This window comes from Podarcis erhardii (genome assembly GCF_964252035.2).
Source record: "Podarcis erhardii genome assembly, chromosome: 1".
In the NCBI taxonomy this organism is placed as follows: domain Eukaryota; kingdom Metazoa; phylum Chordata; class Lepidosauria; order Squamata; family Lacertidae; genus Podarcis; species Podarcis erhardii.
Genome location: NC_138497.1, coordinates 63,723,003 through 63,748,511, shown reverse-complemented (window position 1 = coordinate 63,748,511; position 25,509 = coordinate 63,723,003). Strand labels below are relative to the sequence as shown.

The window sequence follows — 25,509 nt, the reverse complement described above, 5'->3', positions numbered from 1 at the left end:
CTGCTGCTTTATATTTGCTGCTACTCGGTTTTGAGCAATAATACTTTAATATTTAAGTGTATTATTATTATTATTTGTTGTTATTGTTATATGCCTATATGCCAGTTTGGATACTCAAGTCCACAAGCCACTCATAAATTAGTATATTCCTATTGCTTCCTTTACTGCTTCAGAAAAACATCTTGCCAGTTGCTGCTGTTGTAACCTTCAGTGAACTTTCCTGATGTGTCATTCCCTGCTTTCTCCTTGCTGGCACGTGCTCTGGGGCGGGAGGAGCAGACTACTACCGCAAGCTCCTAAATCTCAGTATCGGTGGTTACTAGCAATGATAACTATGTTCTACTTCCATTGTCTGAGTCAGTTTGCCTCTGAATAACAGCTGTTGGGAATCACAAGTGGAGGAGAGCACAGATACCCTCAGGTCTTGCCTACAAGATTCCCATAGGCATGTGGTTGGCCAACATAGGAACAGAATGCTGGACTGGGTAGCCTTTGGTCTGATCCAGCAGGATTCTTCTTATGTTCTCAGTACATTCAGGAATAATTTTAATGTTCTGTCTTCCATAAGAAATATATGATGCCTACTTTGTTCTTGCTCCACTGACCATTTTATGTGTTTGAACTAAAGTGTGAAATGAGACCTGATAAGTAAAAATAATAGTAATTAATATGAGTGTGTGCCCAGCAAGCATGAATTTATAGACCAGAATTTGAAATAGATTTCTTATAAGCAAATATCCAAATGGGAAAGCTGGAGCCTGGAGCACTTCTCATGAAAAGAAGAGGAATCTGTTTCCTCCTTAATGGATAACTAAAGCAGACATTTGTAAAACTGCTGCAACAGCAATGAGGAAATATTACTTGCTTGGTAACACTATATAGCAGGGACGAGGAACCCTTTTTGGTTTGATGGGCTCAGTCCTTATCAGGATCTCCCTTGCTGTCCAAATTTGTCAGGTGGGTGGCTCCACCCATCAGTTAACAGCACAATGATGTCAGCTACAAGATGTTTTGTAGTCCCAAAGACAATGTCGTTGCTAAAACGAATTGTGTCCCCCACCCTCCGTTTTAGAAGGTCTATGCAAGCCCCTTCCTGAAGCATTGAAGTATATGATGTAGGTGTGCCCAGTGTTGCACAGTTTGGGGGCTATTGTCTGTATCAGTTTTGTACTTGCAAAATCCTTCATATTTGCGGATGTGCATGTACTTTTAAACTATATCCCTATAGTATGGAGATTTACAACAGGATGGCGGAAGTGGATTTAGCAAGCCATTATGGTTGCTAAGATACTTTGAGCCTCGAAGGATAAACATCCACCATCTATTATGCAATGACATGCGGACCTCACTGTCATTGCTACATTGGAATTCATTTCCTATAAAGGGTCTGGAAACTTATGAGGAAGGGTTTATGAGGAATGGCCTTATGAGGAAGGGTTGAGGAAAATGGGCATGTTTAACCTGGAAAAGAGGAGAGTGAGAGGAGATATGATAGCCATATTCAGATATCTAAAGGCCTGTCACCTGGAAGATGGAGCAAACTTCCCCCCCCTCCTACTCTGGAGGGTAGGACTCAAACCAATGAATTCAAGTTACAAGAAATGAGATTCTGACTTAAAACATCGGGAAGAATTTTCTGACAGTAAGAGCTGTTCGACAGCGAAACAGACTCTCTTGGGAGGTGGTGGGCTCTCCATTGGTTTTTTTTAAGCAGAGGTGGATGGCCATCTGTCATAGATGCTTTAGTTGAGATTCTTTCATTGTAGGGGGTTGTACTAGATGACCGTCAGGGTTCATTCCAGCTATAATTATCTGATTCTATAATTCTATATGAATACTTATTTGGATATCTGGGTGACTCTTAACAACTTGCATGTTGAATTTAAGATGGATGTAATGATTACTGCATCCTTAATGTGAGATGGCGGTGGTTTTTGTTTTTCTTTCTCCTTCACATCTTTATTTTTCTTTAGTTTATCAGAGTAGATTTAGTCAAAATATAGAACCTGCATTACTAGCTCTGGAGATGTGCTAAACTACTTCAGCAAAGAAGCATGCTAAATACATTAGTTTTGTAAGATTTTTGTTGTTGTTGTTCTTTGGCATTACGCATCTCTTGTGTGCCGGAAAAATTTAAAAATAGAATTCCCCTAAAGTCAGTGTGGACTTTTGCCTGCTTGCACTGGGAAGAAGGGATGAGAGAGAAGAAGTGAAGCACCATCCACTCCTTCTTTTAAAATAGGATAAATGCTAAGATGCTTTTCAGTCAGCTGTAATATAAGCTCATCCATATTAGCTCTTGCTAAGTACATAAGGGAAGCAGCTCTTTTTGTGTAGCACAATGCATTGGGCTTTAAGGAACCATTCCGTAATAACATACTCATATTTTATCTGATGATTTTTTTTTATTCCTCACAATGGCTACTGCCTTCAAAATGAAGAATTCATGTGTCGTTGCTAAAATTGACCTGTTTTGGGAATAAAGTCCTTGATCCTTGAGAAGCAGTCACTACAGACCTCATCCATGCTACTAGACTAATACTGGTTTCACAACAGCTTACTATCATGGCTTCCATAAACAATCTTGGAAATGGTACTTTGCTAAAGGATTGACTGCCTACAATTTAGCCATAGTTGAGCAGTAATTTTGCTGACAAACTCAACAGGGTTTCACATAGGAGTCTTATCCATCCCTACCTGGAGATGCTAGTGGATGAACCTGGCACCTTTTGCTTGCAAAGGACATGCTTTATCACTGAGCTATAGCCTTTCCTCAGTGTTTCTTAGCTCTCTTTTTACTTTATTGTGTGTTTCCATAATTTCTGGAATTATGAGATGGTCTTTCTCACCAAGATGACTTGTACCTGCCCCAAGGACTAAAACTGCATAAAAGATGTATAGTAAAGATATTTTTATGGTACTGCTGTAACAATAAATATAAATTAGCATAATGAAGCCTATACAATGCAAAGATAGAGCTTTCTCACTGAAATTATTTTCTGCTACCAGTTGAAGTTGTTTTTAGCAGAATATTATATGACAAAGTTCTAATATAGAAAATCGCTTTAAAAATTCTGTAAAGATACTATAACAACTACCTCATGTTTTTAAACCTAGAGCTACCTTGTTCTTCTATTCATTTTCAAATTATGTTGAGAGACTGGAGACACAGAGCTCAGGTCAGCTTCTGTTTACAGTGAAGAAGTGGTGAAATTATTATGGAAGGTGGCCTTGCTACTGCATAGACTTAAACGTAGTGCCCAGTGAATCAGTAAATAGTTGTGCAACTACCCATTTGTAAATTCTAGGTGTATGCTGTTCAGCTGTTTCTACTGAGCAAAGGCGTTAGCTGATAGATAACATGCACAATGTGCATAACTTATTCCCTTTTTTTCTGGGTTGTGCTGATTTGCATGTTCATTTGGCTCATGATGATCTATATTCAGTTTTAGCTGATGCTCCCACAACTTTCATGCTCCCCCACCCTTAAAACTTTTAAAATACGTTGATGTGTATATTCTATATATTTTGCAAGGTGTTAAATATTCATATTCTTTTATCTTCAGGCGGTTAGATGCTAACCACATTACTGCTGTCCCAGAAGACAGTTTTGAGGGCCTCGTTCAACTGCGACACCTGTGGCTGGATGATAACAGTTTGACTGAAGTCCCTGTTGTTCCTCTCAGCAATCTTCCATCCCTGCAGGCCTTAACCTTGGCTCTCAACAAAATAACCAGCATCCCTGATTTTGCTTTTACAAATCTCTCAAGCCTCGTTGTCCTGTAAGAATTTGCAGCTTGTTATTTTGCTGAATACCTACAGATTTTGTTGTGCTATATTAAGTACTTTATTGCCATTCATATGGTAGAAAAATGGCTGCTGGAAAACATTAGCATGATTGTGCTCATTTATAGCAGTGGTAGTATACACACGTGCTGTACATAGGATCTTGTTGCTTGAACCAAGTGGTCATCAGAACTGACTTTGATAGTACAACTCCCTTTTCTTTTATTCAGTGTGAGGGGACTGTGTCTTTAAATGTTGGTCTCCCCATCCGTGCCTTAGTGATCAACACTGACAATTTGGCACATATATGGTACAGAAATGCATTGCGCACATTTCCCAGCTCTTGGGTGTGCGCCTTTGTGAAGCATGCTTGCACTGGGTTGTGCATCCAAAAGGGCAACCAAAATTCCAAATGAGTTTGCTATTGGGCTCTCTGCCAAGCTTTATTTATTTAGCATTTTTGAGAGAGAGAATTCCCAGAAGCTCTTTGGTTCAAGCGCCAATGCAAAAGACAAGGAAAGGGAATCTCATTGGCTGTTTATGGTTCACATGATCAATCCGTTTCAGTGATGGGTAGCAAGGAAGCAGATGTGAATGCATTCTTGTAGATCTGTGATGTTTGCGTGGGTTGTGCAGGATCTTGTTCATGTGTTACAATCTGCTTGGCTTCCATGGGTCCCACTACAAGACTGAGATGATTTAAGTGGGATGGGTGTGGGAGATAGCACCCCTGCCATTCAAGGAGAAAAGACAAAATCTGGTCACTTTCTATACAATTCCCTGGTAAGAGTAAGGTGTGCACAAAAAACAGAACTCTTCTATTGTCAATTTCAGAATCTGAAGGTAACCTCTATCACTTAGGAATTGCATTCTTAAGATGGGGAATGCAGGGTGGGGTTCAAAATCATTGCCAGTTCTGCTACCTTGCTCAACAACAAAAGGGGGTTTGTGTATTAGCAACCTATCAGCCTGGATGTTCCTTGTGAGTGCAACACATTTTTTGCTATCAAGTAAAGCTATTTTTGGAACCTTAGCTCTTACATAGTGATTCCTGTGGTTAATGGATTACCCCTTCTGCTTTTTTTTCTCAGGCATCTCCATAACAATAAAATAAAAACACTGGGACATCATTGTTTTGATGGATTAAACAACCTAGAAACCTTGTAAGTATCCTGCCTTTGGGGCTCTGTGATTGAATAAAGCACATTACAAAAGACTTGATGGCATTGAATATTGAGATTAAGATTTGTTAAGGTTTTGCTTTATAATTATGATGTTATGGTAATTAGTTGTATTTACTTACATATACAAATATGCTTAATGCTTTGTTGCACAACCCTGAGCTGGTCACATCACAACTTGCCTTTCTTTCCCAAGGTATCCAGTGTGGGCAGAACTTTTGGCAGCAGAGCTGGGGGGAAATTATCTTTTTTTAAAAAAAATAGTTTTCCAGTATTATTCCAATAATAGCCCCATTATAACAATGCCAATTCATATCCAATTAATACAATTCTTAATACAAATTGATCAAATACCAGATTATAAATTTTAGTTAAAGTGGCCCCCATGTGCTAGATTTGATGGCTTCCTAATTTTTTTTCTGTGTTCCAAAATCTTATTAATTTCAGTTACGTTCCAGTTAAAATTATAATCCTTTATAGAGCAGCTTCAACTTTGATGATTTATATTTGTGTTGTTACATTAAGTAATTTATAAAATACAATGTGTCTGTTTTAGATTGCTTTCAAATTGACTGTTATGTCTTTATAAATGTCTGATTATGAAGAAGCTCTGTGATTTCTTTAGCTCTGCTTTGAAAAAAATTGTACCCAAAAACTGGTTTGTTTTTGTTTTACTTTGAGGAAATAGATTAATACCAAGAACTTCATAATATTAAAGATGCTGTTCTTTTCAGAGACTTGAATTATAACAACATGGCAGAGTTCCCTGAAGCAGTAAAAGCACTTCCAAGCCTAAAAGAGCTGTGAGTATTATTGTGGCTTTCTTACGTATTTCATTTTCTCTAACATAAAAACACAAAACAAAACTCCAGGTTTAAAGATGTTGCCTCTCTCACTTCCTGGCAATCTAAAATGGGGAACAGCTTGTTTGGGGATCTTCCAGGTACTTTCCCTGAAAGCTACATGTTTTGATGAAAGCCTCTTGTCTTCTTACTCATGAAGATAGAATGAAACAATGTGCATGCAGTTTTCTTTGCAGTTAGATGTAAGCCTGATCCTGGCTTGCAGCATCTTGGCCAGTGAGAGTTTCCATGTGGTGGGAGTCCACAGGATGTCACCAAGCTTGCGTGGAAGTTGTCCTTCATGTGAACTAGCATCTTCACATGGATAGCCTGTAACAGCCACCTCAGTTCCTGTGATTTCAGTCACACTTTGCCACTCTTTGTAAGACTCTGACCATTAAAGTGTTATTGTTCTTTCTCTTATTTTTGTTTTTAGGGGATTTCACAGTAATTACATTTCCGTGATCCCTGACAATGCGTTTGTAGGAAACCCACTTCTTCGTACTATGTAAGTTTTTTTGTTTTTTTTGTTTTTTAAAAAAACAGTGATTACATATTTTTGTTTAACGGATCAGGAAGTGATTATAAGAACTGACAATTTGTCTTCTTAAATGTTTTCACTCTAGACATCTGTTTGATAACCCATTATCCTTTGTTGGGAACTCAGCTTTTCAAAACTTGTCAGATTTGCATTCCCTGTAAGTACCCTTTCACTATAGTATGATTGTATCCTTTGTCAGCTCCATTAAAAAGTAACTATAAAAATCTTTTAATTGTATTATTATTATTATTAGACTTATATACTGCCCTTCATCCAAAGACCACAAGGCTGTTTACAACATAAAAACACAAATTATATAACATAACAACAAAGAACAAACAGAAACACACACCCCCACAAAAAATATAGGTGCCTTTCCCCTCAACTTACTGGGGGAGGGGGCTCATAGTGGACAGCCCCATCAACTCTTTTTCTGCTCTTTGAGTGTTCCTGTAACTATGTTATCTCTTGGAAGAGAAAAAGCCTGGAGCAAGACTAAAATAAGCACACTTTAAATCATTATAGTAAGTTCCAGTTTTGGTGGTTTGTTTAGTAGTCTTAGGGAGGCTATTACGGGAAAGCTGGTAAAGGTTTTGCTTACAGTGCAAAACCAGAAAACAACAAGAGCACTCCCAAATTTATAATTAACATCAACAGTGCTGATAATATCTGTTACACAAGAATGATGATGAAGAATTAGCAATGGAGTTGCAAGACTAAAGTTGTGCAGTAAAGACCACTGGGGAAAGCACCATCATGCAAGATACAGGGAGATCATGTTTGTAACATGGAGAAACATGTATGATTCTAAAAGATCTATAAGTTCTGTAGTTTAACTGCTATAGGGCATGGCTTAATAGAAGTTTGGCAAATACTTAATCACATAAATTGTTTGACAGCATCCTAATGTATATATTTTATACAAAAGCCATTGATTTCCCTGCTAAATTATTGTTTTTTATGGTTGATACCAAATACTGTAGGCAGGCAGTATTTAACAATTTCCAGCTAAGAGATCAGAAGAAGCTGCAGACCTAGTGCTAAGACCTTATAGACCAGGGGTCAGCAACCTTTTTTAGCCATGGGCCAGTCTGCCATCCCTCAGACCAGGTGGTGGGCCGGACTATATTTTGGAAAAAAAATATGAACAAATTCCTATGCCTCACTAATAAAGCAGAGATGCATTTTAAATAAAAGCACACATTCTACTTATGTAAAAATACCAGGCAGGCCCCACAAATAACCCAGAGGTGCATTTTAAATAAAAGGACACATTCTACTCATGTAAAAACACATTGATTCCCGGACCGTCCGCAGGCCAGATTGAGAAGGCGATTGGGCTGCATCCGGCCCACGGGCCTTAGGTTGCCTACCCCTGTTATAGAGCAATGTCAACTCATTATGTATTCTGTGTACCAGAACCCTTTCAGACACTGTTTATGTTCATGACTAATGGTGGAAGCCGATGCTGCCATTCCATTTACGTAGTGGCTTTTGATCTGGCAGCCACCTCTGCTAATGTAAGAGAAGAGGAGGTGATTCCTCCCTCCTTGTTGCAGCCTCTGTGCCCCACTTTCCTGAAAAACTGTTCCTGGGGGATCCCCAGAACAGCATGGAAGCAGGAAGGAAGGGGAATCTGAGAAAGTCCTCTCTTCCCTTGTTACATTAGCAGAGGAACTTGCTGGATCAAAATCCTTTTTTGCAAGTAGAATTGAAGTATTGGATCCCCTTCCTTGAGCCATGCAATCAATCTATAGCAACTGGGGGAAAATATTGTGCAACTGCTGTTCCTGTATATTATGTTACACAACATTATGCCATTACATTATGCCATTCTTCTGCGTGACTTGGTTTAACTGTACTTGACTATTACATCCACAACTCCATTGCTGCTACACTATTCTGTCTCTTCTGTGAACTGGATTTTATTGGCCACTGGTTATCATGATGATTAATTTATGGTGATGCCTTCATTGTTGTTTTCTTGTGCTTGCTTGTGAGCACTCTGTTTTCCCCTCTTCCCTTTTCCTTATTGTTCTTTCCCTTGCAAAACCCCACGGTTGTAAATCGGTCATATATTTTGGTATGTTTCCATAAGCTCATCTTGGTGCACACACCCTTTGAAAACATAAGCCTTGGAGATTTGATCAAACAAACCCTTGCAAGTCTTTGCTAAACTGAGAAATGCATTTCAATCACAGTGTGCTTTTTGTACTGCCACCTCAGAATGACTCCCAGCTTAGCGTAAAAATGGGATTTGGCTTAGATGAGTCTCACAGCTTCACTTAATCTGAGACCTAATGTGTCTTGGTTGTATCACTTGGCAGTGACCATGGCACAAATGTGGTTATTCTTTAGAAGTGCTGTGCTCCGTTCGTAGGTTTCTTGTGTATTTATGAATAAAAGAAAAGCTCATCTTCCTCATTCCAGTATTAAATTCTCAGAAAGGATATAGTAGGGCCTACACCAGAAGAAAAGGCAGAGTAGAGGTGGGGAATCTTTAGTCACAGAGGCCCACTTTCCCCTGGCAGGGATGGGAAGAATCCTTGGGGTCTGCACACTGCTGGTGGCTGCAGACATAGAATGCTTACACATATCATTCATTTTCTTTCTCACCCTCACACACACTCTGCATTACTTACTTACCACTTTCTCTTTCTGCTCTCTCACAAATCCACACATGGGAATTTAATATGTACGTCAGTGTCTTGACTGTGAGCAAGGAAGCTGTCTTGGCAACCAGACCATAGTATCAACGACAGAGCAGTCCATTGGCAAGAGTTCAGATTTTGAACATAATTCTGAGTAGATGACAAACACATTTTTCAATATTTTGTGTGGGTTGTTCTCCCCCCCCCCCAAAAAAATAAAAGCCTTTGTAAACCATTTAATATTTCAAACATTTCTAAGCTGTGCTTAGAGATTTGTACATTGAGATGTGATGAAAATGTCATTAAGTCTAGCATGGATAAATGTAAGTGGAAATGAGATTAGATTGGTATGAACCTTTAATGAAAACCTCTATTCACATAGCACATATCATTGGCTATGTATGACCTCCAGTGCTGTGCCTCTGTAGGCCTCTGAATACCAGTTGGTGGGAATCACAAATGAGGAGAGTACTATTGTACTCAAGACCTAATTTTAGGCTTCCCAGAGGCATCTGGAAGGCCACTGAGAACAGGATACTGTACTTGATGGGCTTTTGTCCTGACCCAGCAGGGCTCTTCTTGTGTTCCTTCTATCCACTAAAGCAACAGTGTGTGTCATCGTATTTCTTCTCCTTCAGGGTCATTCGTGGCGCCAGCATGGTACAGTGGTTTCCTAACTTAACAGGAACCACCAATCTGGAAAGCCTGTAAGTATCTTCTATCAAACTCTATTAATGAACAATAACTAATTCTAATGGTTAGATTCTCTTTTAAGGAGAACATTTAAAATTAATTTTATTACTGAGTTTTGGAGATCGGACTTCCTTACAGTGGCATAGCGTGGGGGGTGCAGGGGGGGCCGGCCGCACCGGGTGCAACATCTGGGGGTTAGGGGGCACAAATCCACGGGTTAGGGGGCGCAAATCCACGGGTTAGGGGGTCAAATTACTTGCCTTGCCCTGGGCGCTGACAGCCCACGCTACGCCACTGCTTCCTTATCCATATGTTTATGTCACGTGAGCCCATTTCAGGCTTGCTTCCTCCCCTCATGTGGGGAGCTTTCCTGTACAGAAAAGGTTCCCTGCTGCAGAAGTTCCTTTCCCAGCACATGAAAATCAAATGAAGCCAGGAACATGATGGAGATGGACAGGGCCAGTGAGTTCATTCTCACTCTCCTCCTCATTGGATGAAGCTTGGAAACCTTAAGAAGGCTAAGCTTTATCTAAGCTTAGGGTATCCAGTTAGTTGGAGAGAAAGTAAAGCATATGTAATTCTTCCTAATGATGTAGGATATGCACATGGTTAAGCCTAACATCATTGTTTTTAAAATACTTTTCTGAAAGAGCAAATGAAAAAATGCTATCACTGTTTCTTTAACTATTGCCCTATTTTTAATCTGTTTCAGTTGTGTTGAATCAACACTGCTAGAGCATTAGTCAAAGGCACATGTATTTTTAAAATGTCCTTTACTGTGTTCAGAACTAAGTGATTGAGTCCTAACTTTCTAGGATAGTTGTGTCTTCATTTTAATAATTCTGGCAATTATTATGAATCAAAGTTCATTCACATGCTTCTGTTTTATTAAACAGGACTTTTACAGGCACCAAAATAAGCAGCATCCCCATTGATCTATGCCAAGAACAAAAACTGCTTCGGACTTTGTAAGTAGTAATCTCTTGGTTCTACCATAAAACCACAAAAGTAGAATATACAATTTATATCAATGTTTGTTAGCACATCCCTTATAAGGAGCAGTATGTGCTACAGATTTTATTTGAGGGAAATGGAGCATAATAACTCAAAAAGTCAGAATTGAGCATGTCAGTTTAAAACCATGCAGATCAGACATCCCTGCTATGAGTGATTTGTTTCGGTTGCCTTGTTTTCATATCACTCTAAGCCAAACTGGAGCTTACTGGGACCGCATGAATGGGCAGGCTCTTGTAGAGACTTGCTAACACCCTGGCCTGTGTGTTGCTGCATCCTCTTAGGGATGCAAATGCCCCCCCCCCCCCGCTCATCAGTTTGAGCCTCTGTTAAAAAAGGAGGGAGCAATAATACTTCACTGCTGATCTGCAGAAATTAGCTCAGGATAGGTCGCCTGTGCATGTGTATATGGTGTGTGTGAATGCAAGAGTGTGGAGTGGCTAAACCCACTACTGATACACAGCTCCTGGAGAGTTGACTAATGGTGACTGCAGCCCTTATGAATTTGAGACTTTAGTTTCAATTGCTTTTGTAAACTTCCTGATCACATCCCACATCTATACTATCTTTTAAGCTGAAGTTGTTCGAAAAACTTTAGAGAAGGCAGTCCACTTTCTTTGGAAAACAGCTAGTGGGGAAATAGATTGTTATAAGAATGTTGGGAGAGGAAGATTGACCATATATTTGTAACCCTGAATTAGAAGCAGTATACCTTCATACAAAATGATAATAGTAACCTTTTCCTTTTGTTTCCTTTTTCAAGGGATTTATCTTATAACAACATAAAACAACTTCCAAGTTTTAAAGGTTGCAGTTCCCTGGAAGAAATGTGAGTATAGAGCACTCCCAGTCTAATCTGATTCCCTCCCCACCCCTACCCCCCGCGCCTGAATCTGTGCCACCGAAAATGAAACTCTATAGTTTGTCTACAACTGATAGCAAGAGGACAGTATTTCAAAACAGGCATTCCTTGTTTTCGCCCTAAGTTAATGTTTTGTGACCATAGTGGGAAGTGTACAAAGTGGTGATAGATGTTAAGTCCTCTCATTACTTCATTGCCTTTTGATGCATTTCTACTTCTCTTTTGTTATTCTTGCTTCCTCCTCACTCTCTGTTTGCCCCAGTGGCTTCTAGACCTTGGCCTTTATTCAATTTTCAACTTGTGTGTGGGTGGTGTGTGTATGGGTGTGAGTTTTAAGCAACTGTTAAGGCCCCTTCATCTTGTGCTTCTTGCTACATTTACTGATGTTGTGGTGTCATAAGAGTTGGGGGGAACCTTGTAGGACATATAATATAAATGCCCTACCTCATGCACAAAATCCAGAGCTCAATGATCCCCAACAAATGTCCAAGCTCTGTTTGAAGATCTCCAGTAACAGAGAGCCCACCACCCCTCTATGTAAAATGGTTTCCATTGTCAAACTACTCTTACCACCTAATCTGTCCTCTTGAAATTTAAGCTGTTGGATGTAGTTCTGCCCTCTGCAGAAGCAGAGAATAAATCTTTATCCTTTATGGAGGTGCTTAAAAAAACACAAACCAACCTCACAGAACTTGTATTGTTACCTGTCTTCATTGATTTCCTCTGAACCCATTCAATTTGTCTACCTACTTCTTCAAGTCTGCTGCTCTGAGCAGGAGACAGTACTGCAGTTGAGGTCTAATTAGTGTGGTTTTGCAATAAGCTCCAAGTCCACTTCATGCTATTACTGTGTTGCTAAATTAGGCTTTCACCTCGTATCTTGCTTTATGCTCTCTTCCTTGAACTCCTTCTGTTTCTTTTTTCCCCTCCTGCCTTTCTTTCGGACTTCCACTGTGTCTTTCACTTAATCATTCATTAATAATTTGAGGTTAATAAGTTAAAAGTGGGGGTTGTTCCTGTCAGGATAGAATGCAGTGTCATGACTGTACTGCCTTTTGGTGAAAATCCTCCTCTGTGTAACTAATTTCCATATTTCAGATCTTTGCAGCATAATCAAATTGAAGAAATCAAAGACGATATATTCCAGGGGCTGACTTCTCTACGTACCCTGTGAGTCTATTCTCTTTACAAATGCTTTTATTTTAAGTGAAGTGTTGGAAACTAACAGTGGTATTCAATGTTGGTAGTCAACGTACAGTTAACCACAGCAAGGCAATCATTTGTAAAATAGCTCTCAGCCCAGCCGATCCAGCACTCCTCAAAATGTTTCATTTTATTTTGTCCCTCCTGTCCCAATGCTTAATTTAGGCATCTCCCACACATATGCACTCCTTTCTCCTCCAATTTAAAACCACATCCACATCCACAAATCAGTAAAGCCAGGTGGTTTGCTGAAATGTCACCATAGACAGGAGGCAGCCTTCAGTTGGGTTTTATCCACTTCTAGTTCTGAGCTCACATAAGTGCCATGGTTTATTTCCCCTTAAAAATAAATTAGAATGAGATTAGTATTTCACCCGTTATATTGTAAGCCACTTTGAATGCATGTTGCATATGTGGCAGTTACATACCAAAACAAACTTTATAAAATTTAAGTTAATTGTTATGTGGGTGTATTGGTTTAAATTCACCCTAGAAAATTGGGGGAGGAGGAGGCTGTAGTATTGATGGCAGGACAGTGGCCAGGAAGTGAGTGCTGTAGGACTTGCAAAGATCACTGGGGTGAGAGCTTGCTTAGATAAGATACTGCACGTTTTTTATGAGAGAACACAGAAGTGGAGCACTGTTTGAGAACAACAGATGCTGTATTGCAGAGTGCCCCATTCATTACACAGAATAACCTAAAACAATAAACAAGCAATACTAATCTTAAAACAATAAGGTAATCACAGTATTAGGCAGCAAAATGAATTGCAAAGGGTCCTCAGAGTTTCAAAGGGCCCTCTCCCACATCTTCACATAAAGTACAGATCCTGAAAGTGGGAGGGGAGCCTCTGTGACTGATCATAATCCAATAGGTCATACCAAACTGGGAGGGGGAGCTAATATCTCAGAAGACAGAATCAGGATTCAATATGACCTTAACTGATTGGAAAACTGGACCGTAACAAAATGACTTTCAGTACGGAATGTAAGGTTATTCCTTATCAGGGTCAAGAATTTGTCCCAGGTAAGGGAGGTAAATGACATGCAGTCATCTGAAATCAAATTTAGGTAGCTAGTGCTGGCACCTGGAGAATAGAGAGCAAGTAGAGCTTTATAGTGCCATACTGGAAGGCCATGGTCCACCACGGCTTGTTTCTCAGTTTTCCAGTGAATAAAATGCCCTTAAGAGAACTGTGTCAAGAAAATTGGTCATTATGACATTGTAAAATACAGTTAAGTTGCAAGTTATTTATGTTTGTTAGAAATTTAGTATGACCTGAAACACAAAGTAATCACTGAAGTGCAAACAATAGCCATTTAGGCATGTCAGTATAAATCACTAACACAATAGCACCTCTTTAAATTGCAGTGATCTCAGCAGAAATTTGATCCACCGAATTGACAAGGAAGCATTTACTATGCTGGGTGCTATTACCAACCTGTAAGTAGACCATTTTTAGAACAGTGCAAGTACCATTTCTCCTTCTTGAAAATATCCACTTCTATTTCCCATAATGCCTTAAACCCTCATTCAGCTGGCATCCTGAAAGAGCAAAAAGTACCATGTTCCTGCAGCATACAAGAAAACCAGCTACTCACATCACAGCTTGATGTGTGTTGGTGTAAAAAGAATGCCACTCAGCCTGTGAAACTTAGAGTAATTTTGGTCTTCTCTCTCTTCTTGATCCCCTATGTATGCAACTCCTGTATTTGCAAAAAAACACACACAAAAAACCAAAAACAGAAACAGTGAGTCATTTCCAGGGAACGTCCAAAGTCATTCAATATCTTGACTTTGCATATGGAACAACCAAGCAGAATATGATTTATAGTGGAGTTTTATACAAATATTAGTATGCATTCACATTTTTAGCAACCTGGAGAAATGAAGAGCATTTCTGTGACTGTTGCGTGCTTAAGACTGGAAGGAGAGCCCTGCTGGATCAGACTAAAAGGTCCAACTAGTCCTGCACCCTCTTTCCTAATGTTGCTTCCCACATGGCTCTGGGAAGCTGACAAGCCGAACATGAAGCCAATATCCCTCCCCTGTTGCTGCTTTCTCCCATCAGCTGGTTTTCAGGGCCACAAAGTTATTGAAACAAGAAGTTGTGCATACCATCTTGAATAATAGCCACTGATGGACCTTTCCGTGAATTTGTCTAATCTCCATTTCAAGCAAGAAATACTTCATTTTGTCTAGTGGGAGTTTCAGGATGATATTCTTCATTGGGTGACCCAAGTTTCAGTATTATCAGAAGGGAGAAAAATGTCTGCCTCCACATCATGCTTAATTAACTTCTGTCGTGCCCCTCCCCTTATGCTGCTACTCCTAGTTTTTCTGTCTTCTGTTTACTGACTACTGCATCTAGACGAATACCTGCATCGGGCAGCTGTGCTTTGCTAGGCTGGCAACTTGGCTTGGCCTATAACAGCCATTCCCTTTTGAAATATCTGCATAGGAAGATAATAGATATTTAAAAGCCAGGTTCCAGATTCATCTGAAGATGGTGATGGCTGGGTTAACATCTGTTGACATTTGGAAAATATAGAAAATGGTGCAACAAAGGGAAGAGCATTGTATCTCAAAGGAGGAGACCCAGGTTCAATTTCCTGCTCAGACATGAAGCTTACTGGGTGACCTTGGGCAGATCTCCATTTTTTTTATTACTAGAACATTTATATCCAACCTTTCCTACAAGGACCTCAAGGTGCTGTACTTTTCTCCTCCTAAGTCTGTTTTCACAACACCCACAAAGAGTAGGGTAGGCTTAGGAGACTGTAGGATTTTGAACCCTAGTCTCCCAGGTCATAGTCCAACACTCTAAGCACTATATCACTTTGCCTCTACTCCTCTCATCATCTCTCAGTTGAACTTGCTTCTCAGGATTGTTATGGGCTATCATCACTTATGATACCCTAAGGTTATTTTTGGAGGAAGGGAATATTGTTTGTACAATACTGCTTAGAGATCCAGCAGCAGAGTGTTCCACTCATCCAGCGAGCAAAATGGCTAGATATCTTTTTAATTTTAGATTTGCATATTCAATTATTTGAAATTTATGTGGTCTATTTTCCCCTCATACTTGGTTTTTCTGTCATCCTTTTAGAGATTTAAGTTTCAATGCATTGACTTCATTTCCAACTGGAGGCCTGGCTGGGTTAAACCAGCTTAAACTTGTAGGCAATACAGAACTGAAAGAAGCTTTGGTGGCAAAGGACTTTGTAAAACTCAGGTAAGTCAGTAACTGGGTCAATACACCCTGGATTAATCTTACTGCCCCAAAATAAAGTCAATCCAGCTGGCAATTGCTCTTGCATTTCTCATTAATAGGACTGTGCAGTAAACCAAATACATTTAACTTCCACATGGAAAACTATGGCTTATATATGATGACTAAATCCAGTGCTCACCTGGAGCAAAGATCTTTGTCCAATCTGCCATTATAGGAAGCTCTACTGCAAGCTACAATAGAACAAATCTACACTGGGCCTACCCACCTCTTCAGACTTTCATCAAAACAAATTGGCCATCATTGCTTTACAGGAAAAAAATACTGTTTTTTAAAAAATCTCTTCAGCTGCTCTTTATTCCTTTACACCCTTTTTCATGCCTCTTTTTTTTAAAAAAAACAACTTTTTGTTCTAGCATTTTAGAAGAATGGCTGGCTGTAAATATTGACCATTGACATTTGCACACCATAGATTTGTGGATGTAAGCACAATTATTGGATGTGGTGAGGTTACATTATATTTGTCAAATGAAGGAAGTAGTTTCAAAGCCCGTTGTTTCTGCTTGGTGTACTATGGCAAGCAGCCTGTGTACCAGCCTACTATACATGAAGATAATCAGAATAAATAAATTAAAAAATTGTCCAGTAGCACCTTAGAGACCAACTAAGTTTGTTCAGGGTATAAGCTTTCATGTGCATGCACACTTCTATAATCAGAATAGATATTGCTCTTAGTTCTTCCTTGACTGATGTTGGGTTGGTAGAGATGAAGAGCAGAATTCTTTGTAGTTATACCCTCATTTTAGAAGTCCCTTATCAGAGAAGTCTACCAGGCTTGGTTTTTCCACATCTTCTGAAAATTACCGAATGCTAGCAGGCATTCTGAGAGTAAAGCACATGCTCTTAAGCTGATCTAGTATCTCCCCAGCACCCCATCAATAGCAGTTTTATAGTTTTTATGGTGGTATAGCTTTAGTGGCAATATTTTTAATATTTTAATTAGTTTGTATTTTTATTTGGCATTAACTTTATAGTTGCAAGCAACTTTTTAAAATATGTCAGGACCCTTCATCTAAATACATGAATCTTTCTAGCACATCCTTAAGTTGGATGAGAGACAGGGGCAATGCAGGAAATCCAGACAGGCAAGCCAGAAGGATTTCATATAAACAAAATTAACAGTGAGGATGACAGGCGTGTGCTTAGTGCTGTGTTTGCCTGGGAATTCACTTGCGCAACAGTGTTGCTCTCCAGGCAGCTTGATGAATGTTCATTTCAGCATGCACAGGTAATAGCACGATCGCTTGTAACATCTTGCTTGCCTTAAGATGACAACATTTTAACATAATGTTGGATTACAACCAGAGAAACTTCTTAGATCAGAGCTCATATAGAAAATGAATTCTACAGTACTATAGCTGGAACTTTCATAATCTCTCTCTCTAATATAAAACGTATTCTTCAGGAAATCTTATAATTAGCTTTAATCTGAAGCTCATCTTCCTTAGAAGGTATTTTGAAAAGGAAAGCAGTCTCCAGCTCTGAGATATGTTGTTTTATAAAGAAAAACAAATGTCAGTTAAGAATTCCTGCTTGTATTTTCAGATCTCTTTCTGTTCCATATGCTTACCAATGCTGTGCTTTCTGGGGCTGTGACTCTTATTTAAATGCTAACACAGAAGATTCCAGTCACCAAGATTCAGTTGCACATGAGCGAGGTGAGTCCTCTGATACAGTAATAGTGTGTGAAAATGGTTCAAATTTTAGTGGGATTTAATGCTGCTAAGGGGAATATGTAGTATTTCGGTTTGCACAATTCTCACAGGGAGCTTTCGACCTGCTCCAGTCTTCAAGGCTGATGGGGATCAGCATGGTTTATCCAATCATCACATCTTGCCTGCCACGATTTGGGTGTGTGTGAGTGTGATACTTCCTTTCTCCACTCCCAGCACCAAAGCACGAACACAAAACTGCTCAGTCATGCCATGATCTTCTGTGCTTCAAACTATGGGGAAACATCCATTACATAACTTAATGAGAATTTGGAGTGCCATCTAAGAGGATTTTGCAGGCTTTCTCCCCACCCTCAAGTAGACTTAAGATATTTTAATTTAATATGAAGCAAAAGTGTCAATTACAGGAATGTATTTTTAAGAGTCTAAGAACCACCCAGCGGTTTCCTCTTTTAGTATTTCTCTAGGCCTAATCATCTGCCTCTTTAATCAAGGTGCACCGGAAGGAGATTACTTAAGCAGTGATAAGAATGAGGAACTTGGTCAGACAATAATTCACTGTACCCCCACAACAGGTAACTGGACTGTTCCCTACCTTAAATTTATCATCTGAATGTTTGCATTAAAGGTAGACAGAATTCTCCAGTCTGGTAAACAGTCTACTAATTGTGGTGAAATAATTCAGAAAAGATCTTCCTTCTCTTGTGTTGTGCACTGCTGTGTTATTTATTGTTTTGTGGTTTTATCTTATGATTTTAGCACCAATTATGCTTGTTTAAATTGAGGCACTTTTGTAGAAATATTCTGCCTTGGTCAGACCACAACTAGAGTACTGTGTCCAGTTCTGGGCACCACAATTTAAGGAGGATATTGATAAGCTGGAACGTGTGCAGTGGAGAGCAACCAAGATGATCAGGGGTCTGGAAACCAGGCCTTATGAGGAAAAGTTGAGGGAATTGGGTATGTTTAAGCAGGATAAGAGGAGACTGAGAGGAGGTATGGTCACCACCTTCAAATATCTAAAGGGCTGTCACATGGAGGGTGGAGCCAAGCTTGTTTTCTCCTGCTCTGGAGAGTAGGACTCAAACCAATGGATTCAAGTTACAAGAAAAGAGATTCCGACTAAATATCATGATAAGACTTTTTGGCAGTATGAGCTGTTTGACAGTGGAACAGACTCCCATGAGATGTAGTGGACTGTTCCTTAGAGGTTTTTAAGAAGTTGGATGGCCATCTGTCATGGATGGCCCTTTAGTTGAGATTTCTGCATTGCGGGGGGTTGGACCACATGACCCATGGCGTCCCTTCAAACTCAACAATTCTATGATTGTATGATTCTAGCTAATGCCTATCTTACAATAGTGTTCAAATATGTTAGCGCTGACAATCTGGTATTTCTCACCATATTTTTTCTTTGCTTTTTTTTAAGGTGCTTTCAAGCCCTGTGAATACTTACTAGGAAGCTGGATGATCCGTCTTACAGTCTGGTTTATATTTTTGGTTGCCTTGTTCTTCAACATGCTTGTCATGTTAACTATATTTGCTCCTTGTACTTCACTGCCTTCCTCCAAACTATTCATAGGCTTGATTTCTGTCTCTAACTTATTTATGGGGGTCTACACTGGCATATTAACTTTCCTGGATGCAGTTTCTTGGGGAAGGTTTGCTGAATTTGGTATCTGGTGGGAAACTGGCAGTGGCTGTAAAGTTGCTGGGTTTCTGGCCATCTTCTCTTCAGAAAGTGCCATTTTTTTCCTGATGCTAGCAGCCATTGAGCGGAGCTTATCTGCAAAGGAAATAATTAAAAAGGGTAAAAGCAATAATCAGAAACAATTTCGAATTGCAGCTATTTTTGCTTTCCTGTGTGCACTTGTAGCAGGATGCTTACCACTTTTCCATAAGGGAGAGTATTCTGCATCACCTCTCTGCCTGCCCTTTCCCACTGGAGAAACTCCTTCCCTAGGGTTCACCGTTACATTAGTGCTCCTAAACTCATTAGCCTTTTTGCTCATGGCTATTATTTATATCAAACTTTACTGCAACTTGGAAAAGGAAGACCTCTCTGAGAACTCGCAGGCTAGCATGATTAAACATGTTGCTTGGCTAATCTTCACCAACTGCATCTTTTTTTGCCCGGTTGCATTTTTCTCCTTTGCTCCACTCATCACTGCAATTTCTATTAGCCCTGAAATCATGAAGTCTGTCACTCTAATATTTTTCCCATTGCCTGCTTGTTTGAATCCAGTTTTGTACATCTTCTTCAATCCCAAATTTAAAGAAGATTGGAAATTACTGAGATGGCACATCACCAAGAAAAGTGGGACTGGAACAGTTGCTGTCAATACTCAAGGTGGCTGTGGGGCGCAGGATTTTTACTATGACTGTGGCATGTACACACATCTGCAGGGCAACCTTACCATGTGTGAATGTTGTGAATCACTACTTATATCAAAGCCTGTGCCATGTAAACACTTAATAAAATCCCACAGTTGTCCAGCTCTGGCAGTAGTGCCTTGCCAAAGGCCAGATGGCTATTGGTCAGATTGTGGTACCCAGTCTGCTCATTCTGATTACGCTGATGAAGAGGACTCTTTTGTGTCTGACAGTTCAGATCAAGTACAGGCCTGTGGACGCGCCTGTTTTTATCAAAGCAGAGGTTTCCCATTGGTTCGATACGCCTACAACATCCCAAGGATTAAAGACTGAAAGACTTTACTGCAAAGCATGTGATTAAAGAGGAGGAAGTGTGATGCTTCAAAGACCATGGCTGTTCTGACCTTTTACCTGGAAGCACTTTTATAACCATCACCTGATGTTAGTTAAAAACAAGGGATGTAGGCAGTGAATGTCTTGAACAATGTATTTTATATAAGAGCTGTTGCTCTTAATGTAAATAATTGGAAAACCAAAATTTATAATCCCATTGTTTTTTACTCTTTTTTCCAAGCAATTATGTATTACATTCTTAGGCTATTTTTCCATGTTGTTATCCAATTGTAACTTACTGCTCCTGTTGTGATGTGAATTCTCCCAACTTTTCTAGTTAAGCACAATACAACAGAAAGCAGTTAACACACACACACAAATATTTTTAAATGTGACTTTATTATAACAAGGGAAAAAATGTTGCTAACTTTTGTATAGCATTTCTGACTGAATCTCAGGACATTTTACTGCAGGGCCAAAAGAAGAGAGTACTCTTCCCAAATGCAACTGTGAGACAAATACGGGAAAAACATGCTATGTTTTCATAATGTAACCTGTAGCTAACTTTGTCTGGAATGAAAACGTTTATTTCAGTAAAATACTTTAAACCCCTCTTAATAGAATCTGAACAGTTTGGTTGAATAGCCTTTCAGCTCAGATACTGCTTGATAGCAAATGAGAACTTGGGCTTTCGCATGCTGGACAAACGTCAACATGTGTTTTGCCAAATTTGTGCTGTGTGGTCTCAAAGGGCTAGATCCAGACTTCACTGTCCACAGATAGAAAGGCTGCTTGCATACACAGGCAGTTTTTTATCCAAGTGGCCCACTGGTAACGGCAGATTTTGCAGATTTGTCTCCTCCACCTGAAGCCCCCAGTGCCAGCTTCCACACTATTCTGAAGGATCCCCTAACCCTTGGCACTACTGTGGAAAGTCTTGCAGGGGGATGGGGGGAATTGGCAAAAGTCACCCCCTCCATATACCTGTTGCCCCAAATGCTGTCAGGAGCATCCCCTGAGCAAAACTCTGTTCAGAGGTTGCTTTTGCCATTGCTCTGACCTTACAACCTCTAGGGTGAATATAGCACTTATCAAAAGTTGCGGAATAGTCTACATACATAATTGGGGGTTGCCTAATGCACACCCATAGCATTTTTGACATAGAAGACAACAGGATAACCACTATCACCTGAGAGAACCTCAGTTTTGGGATTGTGCCATGTGTCTCGAGAGAGCAAAAAATGTGTGACATGAACAGCCACTGAGAGGTAGAAATGAACATGCTCTTCAGGAAGGGAAATGTTGTTTGGGGTGAAATCATAGTACATAGTACTTTGCAATAATAATAATAATAAGAAGAAGAAGAAGAAGAAGAAGAAGAAGAAGAAGGTTATTTGGAGTAAAAGATTGGGATGTTCACAAACTTCGAAACAAGGCATGTAAGGAGTCCCACAACGCTAGGAATTTCTGCTTTGATGCTATTTTACAGTAATGTGGAAATGGATTGTCTTGCATTAAAGTGGGGGAGGGGCATGGCAAGTTGAATACCGTAATTGCATCTTTAGATGTGAGGCCTTGATCGTTTCATAATTATAAGGAGCAATCCAATATGCCCTTAAACTGAAGTCTGAGCAGCATAATATGAATGCATAATCAAACTAAATCTTACATATTTTGGAAGAAAATGTTAAGTTGATCGCAATTCCATTGCCATACCAGTAATTCTGGCATAATTTTTACTAAATGATTAAAACTAGATTGCAGTTAGGAAAATTAAACTGTACATAATGTGCATAAAAAGTCTTTTCTCTGTATTGTAAATTATTTGATAGAACACATGATAGGAAACATGGCTTCAGTGCATTTTGTTAATTAAGGCTACCTCCTGAAATATAACAGCTGCCAGTAGCAGAATGTTTAAATTGTGGTTTATATACTTTTTTGCATTGTAAATAAACATTGGTTGTACATTGTTGTTGTAATAAAACCAGAAGCTTTGTATATCGAAATTATTTAGCTTGTACAAAATATGGGATGCTATCAATCTCGTATGCTGTAATTTTTGTAAGCCTAAATCATTCATAGTAAAATCAAAGAAAATCAAAAAGCAAGAGAGAAGTATCCTAGAGTTTTGTGTGTTTATACTTTATACCTCTTAAATTCAACTTACAGGTTTAAAATGAAAATTCTTGCTGGAAATATTTAATTTATGGTGTGCATGAGTAGTGCTAACTTTGTAATGTTGCTGTTGGTTAGGAAACAAACAAAACTAGCCCACAGATGCCAAAATCAACCAGTGTGATAAATATTCACCCTAACCCAGAGTGCTGTCTGTGCTAAGATGCATAGAATTGTAATGTTTGCTTTCCTGGCCATTACTACAGATATATTTGGTGCATATAGAACTGCTATCTCTATTAGAGTGACTGAGGAAGCCTGTTTTGTGCAATAGCTCTACATGTGTGTTAAAATCTCTTCTAACTGCAAGAATTAGTTTCTGCTACAGAAAGTAGCATTTGAAAATGATATTGCCAACTGAAATGAGGCTCAGTTGTGAAACTACCAAATCAATTTTAAGTTTAAATTCTTAGTTTATAACAGGATGTTATGAATGTTGGAATCTTTTAAAAGGTGTTATATTAAACATACACACATATGCCCTGAATATGTTGCTGAAAAGTATTTTTGTGGAATTCATGAGTTACAACTTTTATACAGCTATTTATGCCAGTGATGTTCGTGTGAAAAGAAATCAGTTTCTTCATCAGTATTTGACAAATTGCATACTTTGGTTTATAGGTATTAGACATTCTGCATTTCAAAGGAAACTCTAAATTTCACAAAATACATAGGCCTGTTTGACAAAGGTTTTCTATTTATAAATGTGCCTACATTAATAGGCTATTGCATAAAACTTGTTTCAAAATAGAGTTCCCTCAACTATTACTGAAAATATTGCTTTAGGTAGCTGTTGTTACACAGAGAAAATATTAAAATGACATTTTCACGTTCTCACATTTTATATTCAAAACATTTTAAAAACAAAATTATCTTGTATACTCTGATATTGAAGGCTTTAGTTGTTGTCACTGAAAATATCTGAGATCACAAGTAACTCCTCAAGGACTTTTAATGTTTAAAAAATGGTTCACCAGGATCTTGTCATATTCTCTCCTACTTGTGTAGAAAAACTTTTTTACTGGGTCTGGGTTGTAATCACATTGTTGCATAATGGATGGCTAGATGTTCTGTGAATGAAATCCTTAACAACAATCTTCTCAACAGCACTTTAAAATGTTTCTGCTTGTATATTGATACACTACAGGTTGCACTGCTTAAAAAAGCAGGCTTTTCATGATTCCCATAACAAGGCAGTGCATAATGTTAAAACCACAATCCACTCAAAACGAAAGTTGCAATCAGTTGAGCTCCATTTTAATAAGTAAATGAAGTGAAATCATTGTGGAAGAATAGGATAATGATATAGGGAATTTGTATAACACAAGAGTTTATCCACTTATCAGATTTTAATATAAAATATGATGCTTATGATCATCAAAATAGTGCATATGACAAAATGAAGGGAGGATTTGCAGGGCATGTTGTTGCATGGGTGGTGCCAGTGGGGGCAGGGGGCAAGCACTTTGCAAACAAGAAGCTTGCCTCTCCCATTTTTAGACTCATGTCATTAACATGTTGGGATAGCTCAGTTGGTAGAGCTGTGACTTGGTCTCAGGGTCTTGGGTTTGAACCCCATGTTGGGCCAAAGATTCCTGCATTGCAGGGGGGTTGGACTAGGACGACCCTCGTGGCCCCTTTCACCTCTTACAAATCTGATTCTAAATACACTGGCTATTTTTCTTTTGGATAACTTAACATTTAGGACACAACTTGCCCATCTAGAAATATACTTTGACTTCTGTGTGCCACCATGGGTGGGGGTTTTGTAGTTTTAGTTTTGTACTACACTGCCATAGATAAGAGATCTGCTTCCCTCTATCACTGCACTTGTGTAGTCTTGAATGGGGTCTGAATATGCCTGGAGAGGGCATAGTAGCTGCCTAGCAGTATGACTTCCTTTGTCCTAGTAAATTGTCAGACCAGGGCCACAACACTGACAGAATAGCTAGTTCCCAAATTGCATCCTTTTCCATTTGCCTGCTTTATCTCTAGCATTTAAAGCTCATTTTACATGTGACACGGACTGTGTAATAAAACTTACCCATGCAGCCTTCTATTCAGCTACTGACTTGTTCAAAGGAGATCTCCTCCAATAGGTGTACATCATTATTACTGCAGAGGATGATGGCCTAGGCCGGTGGCATGATGGTGGGTTAAATCATACCCCTACCTGCTGAAGACCTAGAAGATTAACCAGATGCTGTCTAAGGAAGTCTCTCGCTGTTGCTACAATTAAATCTGGACGAAGGGTGATTTCTGCTTAGGCAAACATAAAATCAAATACTGATGGGTTCCCAAATTGGGGACTCCATGCATTAGTTACTTATTCCTGAACTGAACATACCTATTGATTTCTATTATAAGCAGAGATTGTGAAGCAGAAGTTGTACTTGTTCCCACAGCTATTGGTAGGCACTACTGGCATTGCATGATAGCTGCTGATTTCTCAATGCTGACTATAATTTTCTATACAACATCATAGCCTCCAACATTTCTCTGATGAAAATTGGGATGTCCTATTTATTATTTATTCATTTATTTACACCACCCATCTGACTGGGTTACCACAGCCACTCCAGGCTTTTTACTGTATTATATTGTCGGTTCCATAATCCATTGTACCAGTTATGCCCTGAGATAGTGCTGAAAGGAATTCTGAGCCTGTGTTTTTATTTATGGATAAAAGGGAGCATACAAATTTAAACAATAATAGGTGGTGGAGCTGGAAAGTGACACCTGTTGCCCTGGAAGATGGTCTTCTTAATTTAAGTTTCCCAACTGCAGTATAACCCACCCAGCATAGCCGCCAGTGCTGAGGGTCCCACTCCTCCACATCCCCTGGGTAGATGCAAAGTGGCCAAGCTTTGAGAAAGATCTATTTAA

At 39.3% G+C, this 25,509-nt stretch overlaps 1 protein-coding gene across 1 annotated transcript in view; it reads left to right on the top strand.

Moving 5' to 3' along the window:
- LGR4 (leucine rich repeat containing G protein-coupled receptor 4) overlaps positions 1 to 22,454 on the top strand; it is an 82,977-nt gene extending 60,523 nt beyond the window's left edge. Inside the window, exons 5-18 of the mRNA XM_081834645.1 lie at positions 3,567 to 3,782; positions 4,878 to 4,949; positions 5,702 to 5,770; positions 6,246 to 6,317; positions 6,436 to 6,507; positions 9,640 to 9,708; positions 10,591 to 10,662; positions 11,472 to 11,537; positions 12,669 to 12,740; positions 14,146 to 14,217; positions 15,884 to 16,009; positions 17,612 to 17,724; positions 18,234 to 18,314; positions 19,169 to 22,454. Of these exons, the coding sequence (XP_081690771.1) occupies positions 3,567 to 3,782; positions 4,878 to 4,949; positions 5,702 to 5,770; positions 6,246 to 6,317; positions 6,436 to 6,507; positions 9,640 to 9,708; positions 10,591 to 10,662; positions 11,472 to 11,537; positions 12,669 to 12,740; positions 14,146 to 14,217; positions 15,884 to 16,009; positions 17,612 to 17,724; positions 18,234 to 18,314; positions 19,169 to 20,445 (2,449 nt within the window). The 3' untranslated portion in view covers positions 20,446 to 22,454. The remainder of the gene's footprint in view (positions 1 to 3,566; positions 3,783 to 4,877; positions 4,950 to 5,701; positions 5,771 to 6,245; positions 6,318 to 6,435; positions 6,508 to 9,639; positions 9,709 to 10,590; positions 10,663 to 11,471; positions 11,538 to 12,668; positions 12,741 to 14,145; positions 14,218 to 15,883; positions 16,010 to 17,611; positions 17,725 to 18,233; positions 18,315 to 19,168) is intronic.
- Positions 22,455 to 25,509: the final 3,055 nt, after the last annotated feature.